This window comes from Drosophila albomicans, chromosome 3 (assembly GCF_009650485.2).
Source record: "Drosophila albomicans strain 15112-1751.03 chromosome 3, ASM965048v2, whole genome shotgun sequence".
Taxonomy (NCBI): domain Eukaryota; kingdom Metazoa; phylum Arthropoda; class Insecta; order Diptera; family Drosophilidae; genus Drosophila; species Drosophila albomicans.
The window spans coordinates 24,756,455-24,781,999 of record NC_047629.2 but is presented as its reverse complement, the minus strand read 5'-3'; the positions used below and the strand labels follow the sequence as shown (position 1 = coordinate 24,781,999).

General features: G+C 36.0%; 1 protein-coding gene across 7 annotated transcripts in view; it reads right to left on the bottom strand.

Moving 5' to 3' along the window:
• The window catches only part of LOC117572344 (poly(rC)-binding protein 3), a 121,367-nt gene that overhangs the window by 7,925 nt on the left and 87,897 nt on the right, over window positions 1-25,545 (bottom strand). For 2 of the 7 annotated variants that reach the window (XM_052003634.1, XM_034255093.2), the window contains exons 2-10: window positions 19,992-20,678; window positions 8,033-8,089; window positions 7,852-7,968; window positions 7,482-7,575; window positions 7,221-7,384; window positions 7,006-7,125; window positions 3,945-4,085; window positions 952-1,036; window positions 619-886 (exon numbers count right to left, since the gene is read on the bottom strand). In XM_052003634.1, the coding sequence (XP_051859594.1) occupies window positions 619-886; window positions 952-1,036; window positions 3,945-4,085; window positions 7,006-7,125; window positions 7,221-7,384; window positions 7,482-7,575; window positions 7,852-7,968; window positions 8,033-8,089; window positions 19,992-20,090 (1,145 nt within the window). In that variant the 5' untranslated portion in view covers window positions 20,091-20,678. The remainder of the gene's footprint in view (window positions 1-618; window positions 887-951; window positions 1,037-3,944; window positions 4,086-7,005; window positions 7,126-7,220; window positions 7,385-7,481; window positions 7,576-7,851; window positions 7,969-8,032; window positions 8,090-19,991; window positions 20,679-25,545) is intronic. The other 5 variants (XM_034255095.2, XM_034255098.2, XM_034255096.2 and 2 more) reach the window with 3 other exon arrangements.

Genomic DNA, 25,545 nt, shown 5'->3' with positions numbered 1-25,545 from the left:
TAGAATTAATGGTTTATAAAACAAATTAATAATGCTAATATTTTGATTAGAGTTTGAGTTTGATTAAGTTTTTTTTTTGATTTTCTGTTTATTTTTGATTTTTTTTGGTGCTGAGTTTGTTTTTGTCTATGCATGAAATTGTGCATTTTACATCATTTTTGGAACTACAAATGAAAGCAGCAGTTAGGTGCTGAATGCGGGCTTACGACTTAAACACTAGTAAAAAGAGTAATTGAGTACTCGCTGTTTGAGTTTGAGCTTAAGCTTAAAGTTAAGTCGAGTGATCTTTGAACGCGCTGCCACAGGACCTCTACCAGTATAATTCTTGTATTACATATTATGCATTTTGTATATATGACTAAACATTTACTGAGAGACCGAGACGACCGACGACCTCCTTAGACCTTGTATTTTATTGTTTGCTTTGTTTGTTTTTTTTTTTAGTTATTCTTATTGCTTACTTTCGTCAATTTGCAATCATCAATTCGACAAAATTGTTTTGTTAAAACAACACACACACACATACACATATGATTAACAATATAGTACTTGAAATGAGTTGTTAATATAGTGAGTGATATCTGATCGCACATAAGAAGATGACAGCTGAAGACTCACCTCATGTTGATTAAGTATTGGGCCAATGCAACCGAATCCGGATTACCACTTATGGTTATGGTACGATCGGTATTGCCGCCCTCACGTTCCTCACAGTTGGAGATGCGTATCATGGCGCCGGAGATCTGACGTATTTCAGCAATTTTGGTGCCGCCCTTGCCAATAATGCAGCCAATCAAATCATTTGAGACGGTCATCTCATGCTGCTGCTGCTGTGCCCGATTCGCGTTGGCCGTGCGCAACTGCGATCCAGCCAAAGCAGCCAGAGCTATAGTAAAGTATTATATACATTATCAGTATACATATATTTTTTATTGAAACTCTCTTACTCACCTGTGTGATTGATTCCGCTGGTGCCGGTTGGCGTCATGCCGGCTAGGCCCAAGGCAGCCAAACTGGCCAATGGATTCTTGGCAACCTGTTGAATGGCAAACTTGGCATTAAAAACTTGATCTACAGTTCATTATTATGCGTTGTTATTATATGATTATGTATTTTGAGAGAGAAAGAGAAGGGTATATATATGGTATATTTGACACAGTTTAGTAATTAGTCCTGGTATTTTTGGGTTTATATATAGTAGATCGAATCGGATTTGGGTTTTTGGTATCACAACACAACGCGCGTACAGCTTTCAATAAACAGTAAAAAGAAAAACGAAAATTGGGAAAACGAACAACATAATTTAAATTGTATTTATATGGTACACAAAAAATACTGAATATATGCTAAAAGCAAAGCCAAAAGGAACAAAAAAAAAATAAAGCAAAAAAACACAAATTTTAGTTACATACCAGACAAACATTATTCACATTTGTATACAGGGTAAAAGTGTGAATGTGTGTGTGTGTGTGATTGTGGTGTAAGTGTACTGTACGTTGAAATGTTTTATGGACGAGCATTTGGAGTATTTAATACTGTTGTTTTTGCTATCTATGTCGGTGTGTAGACAATTATACTGTTGATTTACGAGTCTAGTTCAAAAGTGTACGCCACACAAGATATATGTTACGTATCTTTGTTTTTATTCTACAAATACAAATGTAGCTAACTATATAGCGAAAGGCTAGACACTTGGAGAATGATACATGGCTTATAGATGGGTATGGCAACAATTTTAAAGCAAGTACTTCGTTTTAACAAATGTCTCTAAGCTACAAATTTATTATACTACTTCAATTTGCTTAAGAGGAATGTTTTAAATGCAAAACATGATTAAATATGTACTTTCAAATAAAAACAATAATTTAATGACTTTAAATATAATTAGCACACTTTTTGGACTCAAAATTTATACTTGAAATTTGCCTTGAAATTATGTTTTAAAAATATAGTAAATACTTTATAGATAAAATATATTTAAATACATTTTGACTTGAATTATGCCTGAAAATATGCTTTAAATACATGTTTAAAGTTTAATATTTACTTCACGGTTTTTTAATACTCGTCCCCAATGCTTTCATTTAGTTGCTGAAACTTCTATTCAATTGCTATACAATATCGAATTCTATAACGCACTCTCAATAACTCTTGATACCTATTGAAAGCCCAAGCTTTGTGCAAAAAGCGTATGAATACATTAATTTTGAGTCCATTCCTGAATCGAAAAGTTATCGTATTTTGATAGTTCAAGGCCTCTTTGCATATTCATTGCAATTGAAAGTTATGCACCCCATAGCACCTACAGCAAATTACACACACACACACACGCACAACAAGAATAGTACACACATAATACATATTGTATGCAGTTCATCTGTGTGTATTATAGACAAGATAGAACTGCGGGCGGGGATGAAATGCGGAGGAAAAGCGGAATACGAAATGTATGGTAAAACGCATTCGCATTCGCTCGCTTTATAAATTAATCAAATCGAATGCAACATTTGGAAATAAGTTTCGAATGTTGCATGCATCAAACGAATACACACCCACACACACACACAGACAGACTAAGAACTGTTGCAAAAAAAAAGTATAGAAAAAACATAGTAGATAACTAAAAAACATACATGGGGAGTACAAATCTGGTAGAGAAATCATAAAATATTGAAATGAAATGCTCGTGTATATAATATATATATCTAAATATACATATTTGAATGCATGTCCGTGTGTGTGGGTGTGTGTGTGTAGAGTTGATGTTTGTGTGTGTGTGTGGGTGGGTGGATGGTTTTTGACAACTCGAAATCAAATATTTATCTAATGCATAAACAAATAAAACATGCGCTTCGCTTCGTTATATGAAAAATGGTATACATAAACTTATTTTCTCAGTGCACTTCGCTTATAAATGGAAATGAACTTGCAACTCAATAACAAGTCAAACGGGACGATTGCGGGGGCGGGCAAAGGATGATACTTTTTTCGTTTTGGGGTCACAAACTCGTCATAGAAAGTCGCGTATTAAATAAACATATCTTTGGGGTATATATGGTACTATATATGTATGCACACAGCACACACAGTTGGCAAGGTTGAAACAATTCACAAATTATACTGCAACTTTGCGACATAAAAATGCATTTGATGGGAGTTCTTTTTTCATTTTTGGTATCCCTGGAGTCACAGGATTTCTTTTTTTTAGTGTCGCCCACTAAAACCAAATAAAAAAGCGAAGAAAAAAAGCCAAAAAACAAAAGAGAAAAACAATATAAGGAAAGAAGGAGGAGGTGGAATATCAACAACTTTGTGGTCCAGCAGTTGCTTGGGGAACTGGGCGACAACACACAACGTTAATGTTATTGAAATGTGTCCTGACCACAGTTGCACCACGTTGGGGGGATCATAAAAGAAATGGCAGAGGTACTAAAGGTAACTACTACACAAGAATACAAACTACAAAAAACACACACACACACACATTGAGACATTGAGAAAGACAAAGAGGTGGCTAGAGAGAGAAAAAACGGGGTGATATGAGAGGGTTTAGAGGGGTAAAAACAACTATATATACTAGTGGATAACGAAGGGGGGAAGTATGCGATACGAGTAACGAGTAACAACAAACAGCAATGCACAAATACAACTAAGTTGGGGGCGGGGGGTGTGGCGAAGGTTGGCGAGGCTGACAAAGGGACAGGCGGATGGTCAATAAGTGTTCATACTGGAGGGATATATATAGTACAGCTACTGGGGGAAGTATAGTATTTTTTTCTTTTTTTTTTAGTATATCCGGGTACAGCAACACACATGCCAAAGAGTAACAAATGCTGTCTCGGCTCGACTTTCAAATTTGTGTTGTTGTCGCGTTGCAGTTGCAGTCGATGTTGTTGTTTTTATTTTTCGTGTGTGTTTTACGTTTCGGATCAATCAAAACTCACATCGGGCATTTGCTGTAGGTGATGGTGGTGTGCTGGTACCGCTCCTGGTAAATGTGCCCCCTTTAACAAAGGATCCGCTAAGCCTGAAATACCAGCATGTAGACCACCGGTAGCCAAAGCAAGTGGAAACACTGGACAGGTCTAATGGTGTTTTTTGTTTTGTTTTATAGAACATTTCAGTATCGGTTTTTTTTGTGTGCGTAGGAATTTATTTTATTTTTTTTTTTGGTTTCGAAGGAAGAAAAAAGTAGAAGAACAAAAATGATTTACCAAAAATAAATTGTTGAGCTCGATAATTTTTGTTTTTGTATATAATTGAAAGCTTACGAAATATATTTTGCTATACAATATATATTTTTTAGTTGGAAGCTTGCAGATTTATTTTTATCAAAAAGCTTGTGTGCGAAAGTTTCCGTGTATTCGATATTGAGTTTCGATAAATGATATACGGAGGGAGTTTTTGTTGAGTTATATCAAAACACAAATGATACCAACTAAGAGAAAGAGAGAGCGACAAGGATTAAGGATCGATCATGGATACAGACTAATAATAAGAGACAGTCAAGGTCCAAGGAGAGAATGAGGCACGGAATAGGAACGATTTAGAGCAACCCACGACAATTGCACTAAGCTATAACCCAGACACGATTTTTTTTTTGGGCGGGAAACAAACAAAATGTGTACCCAATTGACAACTGATAACTGAACTGTGAAAGGTAACAGGTGAGAAAGGTAACAGGGTTAACTTGTTACACACTACACACGCCGCATTATGCTAAAAAAAAAAAAACCAACACCGACAATAACCAGGGACAAAGTGAGTGAGAAGAGAGAGAGGGAAGAGAGCAAGTTTTGTTTATTGTTCTTTTTGAGAGCGAGAGAAAGAGTAAGAACGCAATAAATGGTAGACAACTATTTTGAATTATTGTTTTTGTTTTGTGAGCATTTAATTGAATTTGATGTGACAACAAAAACTTTTGTTTGAAACTTTTTGTTTTGGCACAATGGTTGGGGCGAAGGCTTAAAGGACTTTGTTGTTCTCTTATTATAATTATTATTTATATTTTTTGTATTTTTGATGCTGTTGTTGTCGCACAAAATTCACATTTTCAGCTGGGATTTTAAAAAGTTTTTCACTGATTTACGGAGAGAGAAAGAGAGAGTTGCATAATGTGAGGGCTCGGGCAGGACGATATTTGAATAGTATGTTGTTGCATTTTGCTAATTGTTTTATTTGGTTGTTAATGTTGTTGCTGCTGCTTCTGTTGTTGTTCTTGCTGTTGGTTTAATGCAAAATGTTTTGGTGGTGATAATATACGATAATATAAATGTTATGTATGCGTATTTGTAACTCATCTAAAGTATCAGCTTTGTGACTGATAGATTTTTATTGCTGTGGCTTTTGGTTTTACTTGTTGTTGTTGGTTGTTGCTGTGGTGAACTTTGTAATTGATTAAAACTTTGGTTGTCGAACTAAACATTTAAATATTCGAGTTGTAAGTATGGAAATACTACACAAAATTAAGAGATATACCAAAAAAATATAAACGAAGGATATAGATAGAGACAAAGTAGTATCTTTTTTATGGTGGGAAGTTTTTTCTTGATTTGACTTTCGATCACTATTAGTTGATGTTGCTTTCGCTTTTTGTTGGTGGAATTTACTTTGGTGGTTTTGCTGTTGTTGTGTGTTGTTCATGAGGTATATATTAATTATTTTTGATTGGATTTTATTATAGAGCTATAGTGTAGTTTAAACATACTTCTCCGCACGCTGCACGCGAGCCCTCATTTAGAACAGAGAGAGATGAGAGAAGACACTTTTATGTTGCGAGTGTGTATTTCAGAGAGAGAGCGAGCGAGAGAGTGAAACTCACTCAGTTACTTCTCGGTAACACGATGAGAGCAGTCGCCCAATCTGGAATATTCTCAATTTCGAATAGAGGATTTCCCCAAAAGTGCGACCGCTCCCCAACAAAATAGATTACGATGCACTTCATGAAAGCGAGAGAGCGAACACTCTTAACCTGAGAGAAGAGAGTGCGAAAGAAACTAAAAAAAAAAAACACAAAAAAAACAACAATGTAAAAAATGTATTTAAAAATATTATTAAAATATTTATCAATCAATTTTCAGTTTAGTTTGTTGGCTGCTGTAAATGATTATCATTAGTTCAGTTGGGGGCCACCATTGGACATTTTGAAAATGAAGAATCTTATGGCTTGGGTTCAACGGTACAAGAGATGAGCGCAAAGAAACGGTAAACGACATGGGGAAATAAGTGGAGAATCGAATCGAGCACCAACAGTTGAGTACAATTCAAATTCTAAACTGTACCAAACCAAAGGTTCATTTCTTTACTTTTGTTTTGGGACAAATCTGCAACAAGGTTTCATTTGGGTCACAAGTCGGTACGGTACGGATCTGGCTCTAGACAGTTGCCAAAATGGAGGTTCAAAGGGTGCTCAATAGATTTGGTTGTGTGAGGAGGTGTGGACAAAGATAGAGAAATAGTAAAAAAGAGAGATAAAGATATTGAGAGAGAAAATAGAGAGAGAGAGGTGCAAATCATAACTGGGAATTTCTAAACGAGCAAGAGAAATATGTTTGGAGATAATTAGATAATTGGATACACAAACTAAAGACTGTTGTTTTGGTATTTTTATACACATATAATATATAGAGAGAGAGAGATCAAGATAGAGTATTGACATGGAACTCAAGAAGTTAAAAGAATTTGCTAGACGCGCATATATATCGGGGTTAAATCAAATATATATAAATTAAAGGATACAACTCAAATGGACAACAAAAAAATTTAAAATTAAAAAAAGATTATTATTAGCATTTGATAATAGGATTTGTTTGTTGACGGGGACAGAAATAAATAAATATAGATTTAGAGAGAAAGTATCGGCAGTAAATAGCTATAGAATGCGGCGTTATATATTGATCGATAACGATAACTGATAACGGTTTCGATTACATCTTACAACACTGCTTAACCTAGGCAATTATTCAAAATGCTAATGCACTTTTGTCAGGCACTGTGTGGACATACCTCTTGTGTGGGCACCGCATAATTGCCTTGTATGGTGAAGGCCTGTCCATTGGCCAAAATAACTGGCCCAGTCACTTGCGGCTTTGGTCGATATGGTATGGTAGCACCGCGTGGTGGAGACTGCAAAAGGGGGAAAAAGAGAGTGTTAATTATTTAGTCAAAGCATCAGGCACATCACGATCTTTGGGGAGTGCGTGTGTGTTTGGCTAGCTCACCTCCAACATGACAAGACATATCTGATAGATGCATTGGGTTATCTGCTCGGCGCTGCCACTCAAGGTAACTGCTCGCTCCGTGGAGTTTGGCAACATATCGCTGGCCACCTGTATGGAACAGCCTGTAGTTTGGCGTATTTCCTTTATCTTTGAGCCACTCTTGCCTGCATAAATCGATATATATATATATAAATATGTGTGTATATGTGAATAACTGGTTAATGAATTGACATTTCGATTTTTATATTTTTTTTTACGTACCAATTAATGATCCACATTGACTGGCGGGCACAATCAATCGAATGGGTATTTGAGTTTTGCCAACTTTGCCAACTTCATTGAACTGCGAGCACCACTGAAACGGGTTTCAAGTTAGTAATGTGAAGCGAGAGTTGATTCCACCACGAGCCACTTATTCACAAGAATTGAGTACACAATCAACATTAGAGAGCGCGCACATTTCATTCTTGAACCGCAAAGAAAAAACTTTCTCTTCACCACCATGAAATGTGCGATGAGAATGTTATTTCTTTTTTTTTTTGCAAGTGTAAACTTCAACCAATTATTTGTTAGTTTATGTAATAAGTTTAGTTTAAGACTCGCGCGCATCCGCAATCTAGCGCACACATACCTCTTCAAATTTCTTTGTAATTAGCGTAAATGCCGAGAAGATTGCGCTTGTTGTGCCAGACACCGTTACAATGCGTTCCGGGCATGAGCCATCCGAAATGTTAATTTTGGCACCAGACTGTAAAGATGGTTAAATATGCATTTAATCTATTTTCTATTCTATTCTAATATTTGCGACTTACCTCCTCACGAAATCTGTTGACAATTTCACCCTTTTTACCAATAATACTACCGACTTCCTGCAAAGATACAAATAACATAAAGTAGAATTAGCGTTTGAAATTAAATCGCATTTGTGTATAAAAATGTTAGTGTTATATATTGTTAAATAATACTAATTGCTTTCTTTTAAAAAGATATAAATATATTAAGTTTATGGACTGTCGACAAGGCATTGATTAAATTTAATTTATGAGCTTGTTTGCGCTGCCTTAAATGTATCTTTTAACCAGGTAAAAGTATTTTAAAAGAAGATACGTAGTATCTAATTATACAAATGTTTAATCTCTAATTTCGATGACTTTCAAATAGCTTATTTCCTAATACAATTAGTCTATACCAAATTAATCTTTAAACCAGTTGAAAGTGTTATACAAATGTGATTCTAATCGTAAATTTGGTCGATTATTTTATAGCGTATTAAATGTATCTTATTAAGCAGTTAAAAGTGTTTAAAAAAAACCCTATATATGAATATGCAATTGTGTTTCTAATCTTTCATTTCCTTGACTTTTAAATAACGTATCTCATAGTTTAATTTATCTACACTCAATTTTTCTGAATTTTCCACCCTTTTTCCCCATTTTTTTTTTGCTTTTTGTTGTTAGCAACGTCGACGTCGATGTGCAAATTCGATTAAATATTAAGTAATATTATACCACAGTGTGTGTGTAAATTCCTGTACATGTATGTGCGTGTGTGTAACTGCTTTTGCATATTTAAGTGGCAGAGAAAAAGATTGACACCCCCAACTCCCAACCAGATTCGAAGCTCGCTCGCTCTCTTCTGGGCCCAAGCCACATGTTGAAAATGTCGGGCGTAATGAAATTTGCGGGCAACGCGTTTTAATTGATTGTAAATATCTGCATAGCCGCAGGCGCACACACACACACACTCGCACTCCCAACTACTACACATGTATATGTGTGGTATATATGTATATGTAGTGTAATTGGCCTGTCTGCAAAGAGCGTTGAAAGCATTTTGCTACTCACTGAAACTTGAACAAGTTTTGCGTATCGATCAATAAAAAAGTATTCAGAAATAAATCACATTAATTACACAGCAGCTGGCAGCATTCGTTCAACATTCGTTTATCTCTATGTGCAAACGTGATGAAATTTCAGTTTTGCCAAAGTTTTAGCTGCAAATATTTCGTGTTTTGTGTCATATCATATTCTGCACATTTTTTCTTGTTTTTGGCAATTGAGAACTACAGTTGCATTTGGCTGCATTAATTAAAACGTCGTTTTTACTTCAATATGTTTCTGGCAAAATGAATTCAAATAAATCTTTATGCAAGTCAAAAGTAATGATGTATATCTCTCTCATTCCCTCCCCCCTATAGCTGTCTCTGTTCATGGATGGTTGCTAAAACCTAATTAAAATGATTTCAGCCAGTGCAATGACAGCTTATAAATAATACTCGCATAATACTCGTATCGATAATTCGGCAAATTAAACGAAAACATATCGAGGACACATTGACTGACATTGATTACACTTACTTAGCCGCAAAATACACAATTTTTTTTATTATGTAAATCGTCTTTTTTACTGCTCATAAAATTTATATATATTGGTCAAGCATTTTAACCAACTCTGGAGCAATCTTTACAAGGACATTAAATATTTAACGATTATGGTAAACTGGTTGAGTTGTGGAGCCAATGATGACACTTGTGCAGCTGTCTATAGTTTTTATTACTGCAATTAAACTAGAATCTAAACAGTTCTGCTCATTTCATAATTTCTGATCTGCTGCTTTAATTGCAGCTCTCAAATTTGCAATGCTAATAAAACATGAGCTTATAATTTTTTGATAGCTGTGATTCTTACAAATGTATTCGTTTTTTATAGTGTCTATTGGCTTTGCTTGGCCAGATTTGAATCATTTATTTATTGATTTTACAGCTATCTGAAGCTCACAATCCTTTGGGTTATGTGATGCATAAAATACATTTGCTTATTTAAAATCAAGCAAATATGCATAAAAATCTCTCTATTTTCAATTTTACAATATTTGTCTTTGCAGTAAAGTGGTTATAAAAATTAAAATATTATTTTCATTTCAATTTTATGCATTTTCTGTGCATTTCAAAAAATTGTGCAGTAATTTAAATGTTGTTTACTTTAAATGTGTCTTTTATCTTATGAATGTTTTGTTTGTTTTTTGCATATTCACTTTACTATATACAGTTTCAACGCATTCCTTAGGCACTTAGCACAAATCTTTTGTAACCTTCACAAAGTGCACTTTTCTCAATGTCTGCCTCAATTTCTAAATGCTCATCCATTGCCACACACACACACACACACACAAAAATATATAGAATACATTATGGGCATTTTGCCAGTGTGACAGAATGCAAAAGTAGGCAAAAGCAAAACAATATAAGTATGATATGATATACTGGTATTTCGCCTCACTCTTCTTCTTTCTCCTCGACCCAGCCTCAAGCAGTGTAAAAATGGTACGTGTCTTGGGCTAAGATTGTGTCTCTGTGTCTCTGTCTGTCTAGCTGCTTTCATGCGCAGTTTCGTGCATTTCTGGCCATCTTCTATAATATTTATTATGCCTATGGCAATGTCTGTGTAGTACAAGCTAAATGGCCGAAATATTTATTAGACACAAATGTCAGAAGGAATTGCCATAATTATTGGCGTGATTATGGCGTACAATTCTATGAATAGCCCGCGCTCTTACGCCTGTCTGCACTCAAGACAAATTTTCGACGTCTCTTCACATATAATTTATAGGTCTTCTACTCTTTGCATACGCATAGGCACAATCGCAATCAGAGTTTGGACCGTGGATACGCACAGTTAGTCTTATTTGAATCGAGGCCTAGACCAATGCCTATTAAGTCTGATGTGCGGCTCATTAGCGTCGGACGCTCATCATCATTAATAATGTGTTGCCCCCCTCTCTCTCTCTCTCTCTCACTCATTGGCCACTTGCCACTTTGCGGCTTAGAAGCTTACGCAATTTGCATAAATCTGTATATGTATGTGGTTTGCAGCTGCTCTGGGTCAAGCGATAAGCTAAAGACATTGCATATTTTTTGAACAATTTTTTGCACTTTCTCTTGATTGCATTTTGTGCTGCAACAGCTTCTTTTATTTTGTATTTTGGCAGCCTGCTAAAAGCCAAAACTCTAACAACATTTCTCTCTACACATAAGCCATTTTATATCCCCTTTCTAACTTCACAATTTTGGCAGGCTTTCTAGCCATTTTACATGTCGGCAATTAAATGCCAAAATTTTGCACTTCCAACTTTGGCATCCCAGGCTGCCAGCCAGCCATCGATTTGTATGCAAAAATTCACTTTTGCGGTTCTGCATTCAAAATTTTGCATGTCATTTGCCGTTTTTGTTTTCTATGCATGCCTGTGTGTATGTCTGCTGTGTTGTATTGTAAAATATGCATGAAAGAAGTGAACACACAACAGGCAAATGGAACTATTCAAACAACATTCCTGTGGTCAGTCCACAGTCATCGACGTTGTCTACCATCCAGCAGGAGAGACCAACTATGGATATTTCTATTGTACAGCAGCAGCAACGGCAGCTACATAGGTAAACAAATTGCAAAAGACCAAAACTTGATGTTGGCAATCGATTAGTAGCAGATATTTTGTGTATAGTATGTGTGTAAGTGTTTGTGGATGGGAATGCAATTCACTTGACACTTAAAATGCTATGGAAGCTAGCACCATTATTAAGGAAATGACTAATTGTGGCATGTGGCATTGGAGTAATTTCTTTGATTTTCGAAACAAATTAATGTGCTTACTTCAAATTGTTCTTTGGCATTTGTGCTATTTGGTAATTGACAAATCAGTTTCGAGCAAATGTTATTCAATTCGATATGAATGGTGGGTCAGGTTAATGCTTAACATTCAATGCAAATTATGTTGATTAAATAATTCAAATACAATTCTAAATGATTTCTGCTATCTTACTGCACAGTTGCTCTTTAGAAAATCGTCTCAATTATTCATCTTCTTGCATCTTAGTTATTCCCAAATTACTTAACTATAAGATTGATTCATCTTTTGGGAATTCAAGTCATAATAATGTATGTTTTGAATCATTCAAATGTTATTCATATTGATGTATTATTTAAGCTGTCTTAAGCCTTTGCAATTACCTATTACCTTTGCAATTATCTATTAGTATCTCGTTTACTTAAAGCTTACTTAATTGATTCTTACTATTGAATCATCTCCTTATTATTATTATTATTATGTGGCCATTACAACCCTTTTATCGGGTCTCAGCCTGAAGCGCGATGTGCCTCCACGCGGCTCTGTCCTGAGCGCGCCTTCGCCAGTTGGTAACACCTTATTAGAGTTGTCATAATAATGTATGATTTATATAATTCAAATATAATTCTAGTTAATCTCTGCTTTCTTATGCTTTTGGTCTCTATATATAAATGTAAAGTAAGCTCACAAATTACTCTTTCTTAAGAGTACTTTTCACTTGAACTGTTTGAAGTAATTATATTATACTTTTGATTGATTAATGATCTCAACTATCCTACGCTTCAAACATTTGTATATGGAAAATATATTTTAAACTGACATCCTACCAAACCAAAGATTGCCCTCTCAGTTATTTATGCATTACTTAATTAATTAACATAAATATATTAATTTTAAAAATTGCAAATATTATACTAATTAAATAACTCTCTCAACGATTTTAAGCCTTTATTCCATCATCATTACAGCTATTTATCGATTACTTAACTACCCTTTATAGTGGCCAACAATGCGCTGAATTTAAAGTTGGCAATTTTATTTGTGCAGTTCTTTTGCCAGTTGCAGGGCAATTAGCAGGGCCAAAGGAGAAGTTGTTGCTTGTATTTAATCAAATTAAAAATGCCACTTGCTGTGACTTGTGAAGAATTGCCTGGCTGCTGTTGCTGTTGCTGTTGCCATTGCCATTGCCTCGCTGCTGCTGCTTTTGTTGTTGTTTCGCGCACTGGCAAATTGTAAATTATTTAATTGTACAGTTTGCACTTTTCCGTTTTCATTTGGAATGCCACGAGCAGCAGTGGCAGGAACAGTAGCAGCAAAAGCAACAGCGGCGTCGGCAGCATCAGCAACTGAAACAAAAATGCAACGCGACAAATGCGCAGCATGATTTATTAAAAGCATGGGCGGGGCAGGGAAGTGCTTTGGGTCGCTTTGCTGCGGTGGCAGGTGAGGGCACGAAAGACCAACGCATTGTACACACATGTGTGCAGCAGCAACAGCGCCTGTTCATGCAACAAGCGGCACACACATGTTGTTCCAATGCCGTCACTGCCCCACAGCTTTCCCCTCGCGCACTTTTTACAGGCGCAGCAGTTGCAAACAGTTGTCACATTGCATTTTCCAGCATTTTGTTGCAAAGTTTTTCTTGCAATTTTTCTTCAGTTACTCGCTTGCTCTGGCGTGGCTACCATAAATGGTTCTCACGGTTTGGCAACTCTTTTTTATTTTTTTGTTTTTTTTTTTGCGTCTTGTTTTGTACACTGCATTTTTATTTACGTTTTTTCTTCCATTTTGTAGCATTTTCAACGCCGTCGCATTAACACCAAAAATACTCAAGCAAGCGCACAACCAACAGCAACAACAATACAACTAAAAATTAAAAATAATAATAATAAACAACAAAAGCCGAAAAAAAGAAGAAAATTCAACAGTTTCCACCAACGCAGCTGAAAATTGCACGCTCAGCATGACTGTCTACTTGTTGTTCTTGTTGTTGTTTTTCTTGTTGTTGTCTGTAATTCTTTTTGGGTTGTTGTCTTTGCTAAGCTGCCTCTATTTTGTCTGCTATTTCTGCTGCTGCTGCTGCTACTTCTTCTTCTTCTTCGTTCTCGTGCTCTACTAACATCAAAATAGTGCGGGTCTCTTTTAGTTCTTTTGTTGTGGCACAATTAGCACCGTCCATTCTTCAGACGACTTAATGTTGTTGTTTTTACGTCTTCTTCCCTCTTCTCTAGCGTCTTCTGCGTCTTTGTTAGCCACATGCTTTACGACAGGTTTGTCTGGTGATAAATGGGCTATCAAAATGTTGCGCTCGCTTGAGAATATTAGACAATTTGTTTCAAAGTTTTGTAAGCTCGTCTCAGACTGTGTTTCCCCCCTTCTGCTGTATAATACGCTAATAATTAGACGGTGTAATTGTCGCCACGAAGGTGAACTGAGAACAAAGTTGTCTTGGTGTCTTTCAAGACAATTTGTCAAACTGAAGCACAGTTAAATCGTTAAGAGTCATTTTAGCTGATAGTAAAAAAACATCATATATAATACAGACGCGTTAAGTTCTCTGAACTGCTGACAAAAACGTGCTGAAGCTTTCGAACTCGGGGTAACAAAGATTACCCACTGATCTAGTAAGCGTTTAGGGAGATTTACAGATCTACGTAGATTCATTTTATCTGTGATTAGATTTTTTTCTTCTTCTACTATACATATTATAAATGTATCTCCAAGTATGGATAGAATAGTAGAATACTTTCTCTATGATAAGTTGATCACATATATTTCTTTAATAAATATTTTCGCAATGCTTTCCGAAACTCAAAAATTAAAAAAGGTTCTCAACTTTAGATCATATTAGTTTGCTTATCTGTAAATGTGAATACATTAGTATAATATTTGCAATCATAAAACTAGTATATGTGCTATAGTAATGTGATCGTATAATTTCTAATATTCCCTAATTTCGGATTATCTTTTTAAAGCCTTCCCATCGCTTTGTGCGGTTTATCTAATACTTGTTAAATAAATACATAATAAACGTTCAACAATCGTCAGATCTCATGAGTCATGCTCATGTGCAGTTCTAAGCCATAAATCTGCGACTGATTCATACAAGAGTTCTGAATTGCAAATAAAAAACGCAGTTAAATCATAAACAATGGAAGTCTAATTAAGATTAGAAGCGAGAAGCCCACATTAAAGGCAATTGTCGATATTCGGATTTATAGAGGGACTTTTGATGTCGATTCTTTTTGATGCCGCAGCCGCAGCAGCAGCAGCAACGTTGCATGTCAAGGCCAAAAACGTTGCAGGCCTTTTGCCTTTTTGCATCTCTAATTAACTGGGGCTTATTATTTTCATTTTATGAGCTGCTGTTGTTGCTTTTGTTTTGTTGTGATTTTTTGCTGCTTTTGTTTTGTGTGTATTTCTTTGTTTTTCTTTTTTTGTTGTGTTGGATTGCAATTGTTTTGCAGTTTTGTGTGAAAGTCTCGAGATACGACGACGTTGCTGAATGAGTCAAAGCCGGAGTTGGGCTCAAAGTCGTGACGCAGCTAATTAATTTATGACAAAAACCAAACAAAAAGAAAACTCAGCCAAGCGACAATGTGAAAATTATAAATAACAAACATCCAAACACTAAACAGAAAACAAAAAAAAAAACGTTGCCTGCACTTTTTAGTGTTGTTTAGGTTTTTGGTATTTTGCCGACGTCGTTGTTGTTGTTGTTGTCGTTGTTGCTTCTTGGCAGTCAGCCGCAAATTGCATAGAAAAGCAAGGCAAAAGTGGGTTGCACTCTCGCCCAGAATTGTCGAGTATTTTGCAATTGTCAGTCGTCTTCGTACTATGTCTACTGCATGTGTTTTGTGTGGCTGCCTTCTCTCCCAGTTGTTGCTGTTGTTGTTATTTTTGAATCATGCATTTTTAATTAGTGAAATTGCATACAGCAACAACGGCAACGGCAGCGGCAGCAGAATGCGACGGCATCTCAATGCGAATTTTGTGTTCAATGCGCAATATTTTACAGGCGCTTGTCTAATTATAATTAACTGATTTATTTATGCACTCTAACCAAAATGTTTTTTGTCTAGGGGTTTACATAATATACGATACGATGTGGGTACATATGTTAGACAGCTATGTATTCACACATAGATAAGATACATAGTAAATAAGAGATACTATGTATCGAAGTTAGCAGTCCATGAAGTTTCTAACAAACAGCGAACAAAACTTCATTCTAAAAAGCAAATAAGGAATAGATTTCTTGTACAATAGCAAAAATTTTTATTTATAGAAATTTTTCTCTAGTATATATTTATAGCTGATATATCACAATTGAACACACTATAACTTTTTTACTTGCTTATTTATAGAAATAATTTCTTTACATATGTAAAAGATTTAAATTTTAAATATCTAATCCCTCCCTCTTGCAACCTTATAACTCATGAAATATATCTATGAATATATATTTAAATATATGCATTTATTTAATTTCCTTTCAATTCGAACTTTCAAAATCTCAGTTTCGCCAAAAACTGTTATGCTAATGAAAGCCCAACAAATTCTATCAATAATTCCAGCTGGCAGCTGTTGACAGGGCATTAACAATATTAGTGCATATATTTCAGAGAAATCAATTCCAATATTCAAACGTATTTCATCAATGAAATGGCTGCACTCGCCGGAATGATTCATTGCAAGTTTCATGCAAATGTCATATGAGCTACACTGACCCTACCTCAACTCTACGCTAAGCGCTCAACACATTTAGATACTGTATTTTTTATTGTCCAATCCCACACGCCATAAATCCCCCCGTCAACAGACTCTTTTTAAGTCGAAAATCCCTTCGTTTCATGCTCAATTAAACAAGTCAACACGGATGTTGCTTGTGCACATTCAACGCTGTCAATTGAAAATTTATTTTTTCTCTTCAGTTCTTTTATTTCTTTTCCTATTTGCCACTTGATTTGCATTGCGCTAAAAATGTATTTACATATTCTATATGTACATAACATATATATGCGTATGTGTGTGTGTGTGTTTGTCAACTCTTGGCAGAATGCTGCGTCGGCAGCAACTCATAAATCACGCTAATCTATAACTATCGATCAAAAGACCAACACACAAAGGCAGCAGCAGCAGTCGACGGCGCTGTTCAAAAGTGTCTTGAGAATTTATTGCCTGAATCCTTGTGCAACAACAACAATATAAAAATCGACGAAAATCAACGACGATACCAAAAATACAAAAATAATGCAGAATGCGAAAAGATTTACATTTACATTTACAATTCGCGTTCACGTTTACATTTTGCAAATGCTTAATTTTAGCTTGGGCCAAAGAGTGCGCAATTATTCATGGCTGCCGCCCGTTGATCGAACCTCTGTTAGTTCCCCTTTCCCTCCTCAATGAATTCCCCTCTGCCCTACAGTCCCTCCTTCTCTCTTTTTGGTGGCACGTCTTAAACGAAATGTTGTTTTCTGTCTGTCTGTTGCTATTTTTGTTATAAATTGTCTGCACACATATTTTTTGTTGCCATTTTGCCAATTTTCAACTACACATCATGTAATCTGTAGATATCTTTCCCTCTCATTTTCTCTCTGTGTGTGTTTTGCCCTGCATTTGGCGGTGTGCGTCGCTCTGTCGCCTTATCTGACGCTGTTGCACCTGTCACTGCCTTTCAGCACACATACATGTATGTACAACCAGCTACACATAAGTTGGCCAACAGCAGCAGCCGCAACTTTGTTAATATACTCGTGTTTATTTAAATCAAAATCTGGTCACATTTTAAAAGCGCAAACTGCAAATCGGCTTTGGAGTAATGTGAGAAGCGAGATAAATGGCAGCTTTGACTAAAAAGCTTTTGACGGCTCAACGCGTGCCTTCTCCACAGCTTCCCCCTAGAGGCCCCGCTCATCAGTTGCCGACCAGGCCAACAACAACAACACCAGCAAAAAAAAACATCTTAACATTTCGCTCAAGTGCCAAAAGCCTCTACATAAAAAGTGGCAAGAAAAAAGCGACGCCGAAGCAGCAGATTTACGTGACAGCTTTTGAAGCTGTCGTTATTTTTTTGCCCCTCTCAGTTGAAGTTTTAAGCTGCCTCTGTAGTAGTTAATGTGTTTGAATAATAGTTTTTAATGTCAGTTGACGGTTATTAAATAAATAAACAGATATTTAGACACTCTTAAAGAGCGTTTTAAGCTTTATGCTTCGGATTAGTTGGATAATTATAATCGCTTCTAAATATCATAAATAAATGATTATCTACTTTACATTTGAGCATTAAGAAATGGAAAGCTGTCACAACAACAATTTGTATATTTTTAATTAATAATTTATTTCAGTTTTCACACATTCATGTGTTTTGCATATATTATATTCATTATTGTTCTACTTTAATTAATATTATGTTATTTCCAAATTAATTAGTGCGCGTGACATTTTTTTTCAGCTTTGTTATTTAAATTTTGTTTTTCATTTGATAATATTTCAGGTTCATATTTTTAATTAATTATTGCCACCGATTACATATAATTCATGTAAATGCCATTACAATTAATGAACTCAGATGGGGAATATTAGTGGCAATTTAAATTATTCTAAATATGAATTTGCAAATTTTGGTTTAAAGCAAATTTAGTTCAACAAAATATTATAAAGAAATTATTTTAAAGCTAATAAAGCAACATAAATCAAACTAATGAGTTGACGTAAGAACCAGGGTATTAATTCTTCGATGATTGCGACTTTATTATTTATTATTTTCTCTCATCACTTAAAAGTCTTTTTTTTTTAATTAATATTTTTCGAATTGAACAAGTAGTTAATTATGTATGATAAACGAGTATTTTGCATTATGCATATGACAATATAAACACATAACGAGTGTACATATTGTTTGTACTCGGGCAGCTTGTTCAACTGGTTGCCTCTGGGCTGTATTTATTCGAGAGTGTTTTATACTTGCATCACGATAAGTGCCTCCCCCCGATTATGCTCCCTTCCCCCCAAGGGTTTCAGATTTTTTATGCACATTCCATTTATTGATGTTTTCTTTTGCCTTTTTTGTTATTTTTATTAGTCGTATTTGTGAGCTGTAATGATTATTTAATAGCCGATGCTGGCATCGCATTTTATTGCTTTTAATATCACATTTATATGGTACAATAAATTCGTTCGCCCTCGTCTCTCTTTCTCTCTTTTCCCCTCTCGTTTCTACTTTCAGTTTTTTTTTTTCAGTTTCGTTTATAATGCGACAAGTGTTGCGTGTTTAATTTTAATTTGCATAAAAAATTCACGCTTAAATTTATTATATTTATTGTTTATTTTACCTGCTGACTTTTGCAATATAGTTAAACATTTTTTCTGTCCTCGCTCATGGCAATTTCTTTTTATTGATTTTTGACGCTTTTCTATAAATATTTAATGCGACAGTATTCAATGGAGTGCATTTTATCGAACATACTTTACAAAAGTGCTCACATTTTAAATGTGGCAAAAGGAAGCCCCAAAAAAAAAAAAAAAAAACGAGGAGGTAGAAGTCCCCATTCAAATTTCGCGAGGCAAAAATAAATTGATTGGCAACTCTGAAAACATCGTTTCGCGCCGCTGTCAGCTTGGGATTATAATTGACAACCTGCCAACACATTTCTATGGACTCGGTAGGAGAGCAGATCCTAACTCAAATAACTTACTTGATAGGCCAACTTAAAGACTTAAGTTAGGCGTTAAGACAGCTTAGCTTAGTTGGGGATTCCTATTATAAACTTAACAATCTTGTGCTGTCAGCAGCATAAGATATTTATGTGTTTTCTTTAAATGCTCCCAACTCAACTTACTATTGGGTAGCAAAGGTTACTCGATAAGACGATTTTAAGAAGCTCCTAACTGAGAATTGGACATCCTTGAACAGTTGTGAAATATTGTTTCTGCCAAATAAATTGTCAGTTTATTGTAAATTCTTGAATTCTGAATCTGATATTTGTTCAATTTTTGGTATATTGTTATACTAAAGTATATTTATTGATGATTTTAATTTGAACAACTCTCAACAGTTGTGCAATATAATAAATTGCCAATTTAGTGTAGATTCATTTATTGTATATTTTAAATACTATATTAAATTTTTGAATACTTCAACTCACCTTTCCTTGCATAATCAGCCTTATTGTGAGTGTCACCGATGGATCCTCGAGTTTGATGGGCGCACCGCTCGCACTGCTGCTTGTGTTATTGTCCTCCATTTTATTTTGTTTGTTTTATTTGACGAGCTGCGCTTTGTCTTTTATTATATAGATTATTTCTATAAGATGATTTTTCAAATGATTGAGACCGTTTGCTTGCGGTCGCTTCTAGCTGCTTGTCTTTTAGCTGCGATATATATATATTTATGTAGTTGGTATATATGGCTTATGTTGTAAATATATGCTTGGTTTTGTTTTATTATATTATGCTATAGATGACCGATACATATATATATATGTAATACACATAGACATCTATTAGATTTTGGCTAATATTTTCTTGGTTTTTTGTTGTGTTTTGTTTTTATTTTACTTAAACTCTGTTCAAATTAAATTGGTGGTGTCTTTTACTAGTCGTACTACGGTTTTATTTTTGTTGGCTTAAGCTCGCTGCGTTCTTCTCTCTCCTCGGATTTTATTTTATTTGCTTTTAATTTGGTTTTTTTGGTTTCAAAAAATGCAACATATAATCACTGCTAGAGATTTTGCATTTACAAATATCTATACTTGTATTAGTATGATTAGTGAGTTATTTAATTTAATGTTGAGCAAAAATACTGTTGCTTAGCTGTTGCATTTAGTTTTGCACTGTAAAGAGAGAGAAAGACAAATTAAAAGAAATGAAATTAGTTGTAAATTCTTGATATTTCACTTAGGCATACATAAATCTTTAAATTAGCTAATTTATTTTCGTGTTTTTGTTTTTCGTTTTCCTGTGTGTGTGTGTGTAAAATGCCCGCAATGCATTAATCAAATTGCTCTTCAGTCAACTCGAGTCGAGTCGAGTCAACTCTCGAGGCCTTTTTCTGGCTTCCGGCATTTTGTTGAATGAGAGGGACAGAGAGAGAGAGAGAGATCCCAACAACAACAACAACAGCAATAATAACAAACAAGTCTCGCCGCGCCTCGTTCATCATTTCCCCAGACGTTGTTGTAATTTTGATATGAATTTGTTGTCGTCGTTGGTGTTGTTCTTGTTGTTGTTATATTTTTTGCAGCATCTCTCGGTCGTACACAACTTTGAAACTGCGCCAAGTTTTTATATGCATATTCCGAGAGGTATGTGTGTAGCAATGTATGTTAGTATGTGTGTATACGTAATATCAATGGTTTACCTTCTCCCATCCCCCCGCCCCACGCGCCTTCGTTGCCCCATCGTCATGGCATTTCTTACGCTTGAAATCACTTCATGTGCAATTTAGTACAGATATACAACGTTATTTCAACTCGGTTCTTTTTTTTTCTTCTGTTTTGCTCCCGCACTCTCGCAGCACTCTTCTACCGTGCTCTCTTTTATTTTTATTTATTTGCTTACTTTTTCGTGTAAGCGAAGCAAATTCCCAGCATAACTTTATATGCAGACATCTCGCATACATATGATTCTGAATGTTTGCCACTGCCAACAGCAGCAGCAGCAGCAACAGCAGCAGCAGCGACAACATTTCCCAAGGGGAGGACTCCAAAATATTTGCGCAGGCCAACGCGATGCTTGCCAACTTCCCCCCTTAGTCCATGTTCTTGTTGCTGTTGCTGTGTTGCTTATGAAATTATGCGCACTAATTCCCCATGTAACGGCAACTGAGCCTAGAGATAGAATATATACTATATAGCAATGGTATATATGTACACACACACACACATACTTATATAGTCACTCGCTTATGCTGCAGTCTTAACTTATGCGGGTCGCAACTGTAAAAACATTAACGAAATATAAATGCGCATAATTTCGTTACCCGCGTGCACTTTACTTTTGACATGCTACTCGCTCAACAAAAGACAACGACAACGGGCAGCAAACACCAAACAACAACAACAACAATGCTGTGATCCAGTCAATGATAGCCAGAACCCGCCCCTGCCCAGCTGCCACGCCCGAAATTATTTACATGAATGTTGAGCCCCATGTTGTGACTTGCGAATATGCAAATCTCTCTCTGTCCAGGTGTGACAACTGCAAAGCTATCAGAGACTGCTCCAAAAGCAGTTATACTAAGTGCTTGAAAGCCAACCACCCAGTTTTATCTTAAAGAACTTCTATAGCAGCTTAAAGAAGCATGACTCCTAAATATACGTATCTTAAATATAACTGAGTATGAGTTTTTATGTTTCTAATTTAAATTTAATGGCGTCTTTTTTAGAAATACTTTATTTGCTTCTTGAAGTAAATAAAAACTGAGTTACAATGTTTTTAATTTAAATTTAATGTGTTCACATTTTTAGAAATATTTCACTTATTTCTTGAAGTAAATGAAAACTAACATTGAAAAATAAACCACTTAAAAGAAATAATGTTACTTAACTTTATAACTGGTAATTTATTATACTATAAATAAATAAATCAATTACAGAGCTCTTCAGAATTGTTCATGATATTTGGTAAACATATTGCCATTTCTTTTAATATTAAAGTTTAATAAATATTTATTCTTTTCTTTATGAATATTTTGTTTACTTTTTGAATTAAACAAAAACTAACTGAAAACTTAAAATAAACCATCTAAAATAATGAAAAATATAAGAACCTTTTAGCACTCGATTTACTCTTTTCCAAATACCATAAACCAAATACAAACGAACCTTCAGAATTGATCAAGATATTTGCGCATCTTTCAAACATAATCAAAAGCAACTTTTGCGACAGATCTTGACACAGGCAATAAGAATTTTTTGTGTAACTTGAACACAACTCGGAACAACTCAAAACAGCACTTTCGACCAACTCAGGCATTCACATTCTAATCAAAGCACACAGAGATAGAGAGAGAGAGAGAGAGAGAGAGAGAGAGAGAGAGAGAGAGAGAGAGATGACAGAGAAAACAAGCTGATGGGTCAGATTTTCATGTTTTGGATGGTATTCATAATTTATTCTACACCAACACAGCATTATATGTAGTATATATGCACATATGGCAAAATAGAGTTGCAGAAACTATGAAAAACTTTTTTGGCCAGCAGCAGTCACAAGTTTTATGAAGCATAAGCACAAGCATAAGGAAAATGTGCCCTGTGACAATCACAAATAAAGCAAATTAGGAATGTCAAACTAAAGCAATTGCTTACATACTTCGCAATATATAAAGTCAAGCCAGATGTTTTACTTATATGTACATACATAGTAAGTAAATACATACATATCATTGCCAATGGCCCAATGAAATTGTGAATTGCAGCACAGGTATAACAATTGTGCAATAAAAAATAGATACGAGACAGCTTGCAGCTAAAGACTTGAGCTTGAGCTGATTTCGAAGTCAGAAGACAGTACTCGAAAGCACATTTTAATATCAACCACTGACTATGACAGTGTGAACCGGAGATTGTGTTGAGGCTGCACAATGCCACAACACATGACCAGAATATGCCAAAGACGACAGCTTGGATTTCTCGGTCTCGGTCTCGGTCTCCTCTTGCCTCGTTGGCTGCCTTGCTGGCTGCTTCCCTGCTGTGCGAGCTGCTGCTGTGTGCAAAACCGCGCCACAGACAGCTGCTGCCAGACACGGACATGGGAGTCGTAACAGATTCAAAGACAGACACCAAGCCGGAGCCGCAGTCGGAGCCACGCAGCTTCTAAGAGATGCAGGGTGAGGGGAAGGGGGAGAAGGGAACGCAATGAAATAATAAGTTCCGTTACAAGCATTGTAAATTCTTAACATTGCTCGCCAAGATGAAGACATCGCGGCATCAGCCGCTGGGCCTTCAACTTCATCTCTAAAGGTTCAGCTGCAGTCTCTCATTATCAATCATACGCACTGTATGCGAACTTGGCATCAGCTTTTAATGACTTTTTCTTTGCTGCTGCAAAAAAAGAAAAAACTTTAAAAGGCAAACGCACAATCGTACTCGTAACTAGTTTTCTTTTAATTAACCCGCATATAAATGCCAAGTCTGGCTTGGCAACCGGTTTGCTTTCTAATTTCTTTAGCTTTCCACACACACTTACACTCATACAAGTACACTTGCCGAATGCAATTGTTCAGGCGGCAGCAGGCTGTATATCTCGCATCTATCTCCCACTTGCACTGTATGTGTGTGTGCCAATTCTCTAATTTCCTGACACTCTAAGAGAAAAACAACGTCACAAATCACCAAGATATAATGAAAGAGCTCTTTTCATTTTTCTCTCGTTTTTTCGCAGCATCTTTTTTCATTCTCATCAAGATGGCAAATAAAGTGAATTGCATATGCGAGTTATTGCTGCACGTTCTGCACGCTTAGAAAACTTCAACCTTCCACCATCATCATCGCTTTTATAATATCATTTCAGCATTTTAATTGCTTAAAAATATTCTCATTAATGTCATTGCGAAAGCATTAGAAATGCATTTCCCTAATCACATTTGGCAGGCGAGAGGCCAACTTTAATTGAATTTCGTGGCAATTCTTTGCGCAAAGCATTTGTCTTCATTCAAGACTGCCCGGGATTCGAATAAAGCAGTGATATTTTTTCTTGTTTCGTTCTCCTCCAAATTGTTGCCTACTTTTTGGCGCTCATAACTCATGCTATACAACACAGTTGTTGCCGTTTGATATTGCACCTTTTGTTGGCCAGAGTTTCCACACATTGTCATGGCGCAAAAGAAAAAAAAAAAACAGAAAAAGAAAAAGAAAAGTAGAAAACGTAACAAAGCAATTGAATTTTTTGGTCTCCCACAAGAAATTCATGAAGCGTCACAATAAATGCTAAATGCTGTACGTGACATACACTTGGGGGTCATGTGATGCTGCTGTTTGCTGGATGAAGAGAAACGACGACATCTCTGACTCGAAAAGAAAAGAAACATCAGCAACGGCAGCAGCAGCCAAAACAACAACAACAACAGCAGCAAAAATGCTGTCATGCGTTGAGAGACTTTTGTTGACGGCGGCGTTGACTTTATACGTCAATTTTCGTCGTAGTCATACATTGAGAAACACTTAAGCAGGAGATGGGGATGGAGGAGGAAGCAAGTATGAGGAGTTTTTCCGTTTATGGCAGTCAAGGAAAAACAAACATCAAGTGCAGGCTGGGCTCCAAACTGGCTGACTGGAAGTCTGCTTTCACTCTGCCTAAAATGCCATTTTCTAGTCAGCAACACTCTCATGTCAAGTTGTCGTCTACCAAACACCAAACCCCACACCACCAAACACCGTCAAACACCACCGAAACGTCATCAGCACCAAAGTCTAACTTAAACTCAAAGGCAGGCAGCGTTGTTATAGAAACAACCTCATCATCATCATCATCGTCCTCACACACACGCACACACACACACACACACAGAGGTCTGAGAGGCCAGAAAAAAAGAGGTGCTACAAATGTCTGGAGTTTGGACACATTGCTAAGTTTTGCAAGAGCACGATCGACCGCTCTGGGTGCTGCCTAAGATGCGGTGCAGCTGGCCATAAAGCGGCGCTTTGCAAAAATGCTGCTAAATGCTTCATCTGTGCAGATGCGGGCAAAGAGGATACCAGA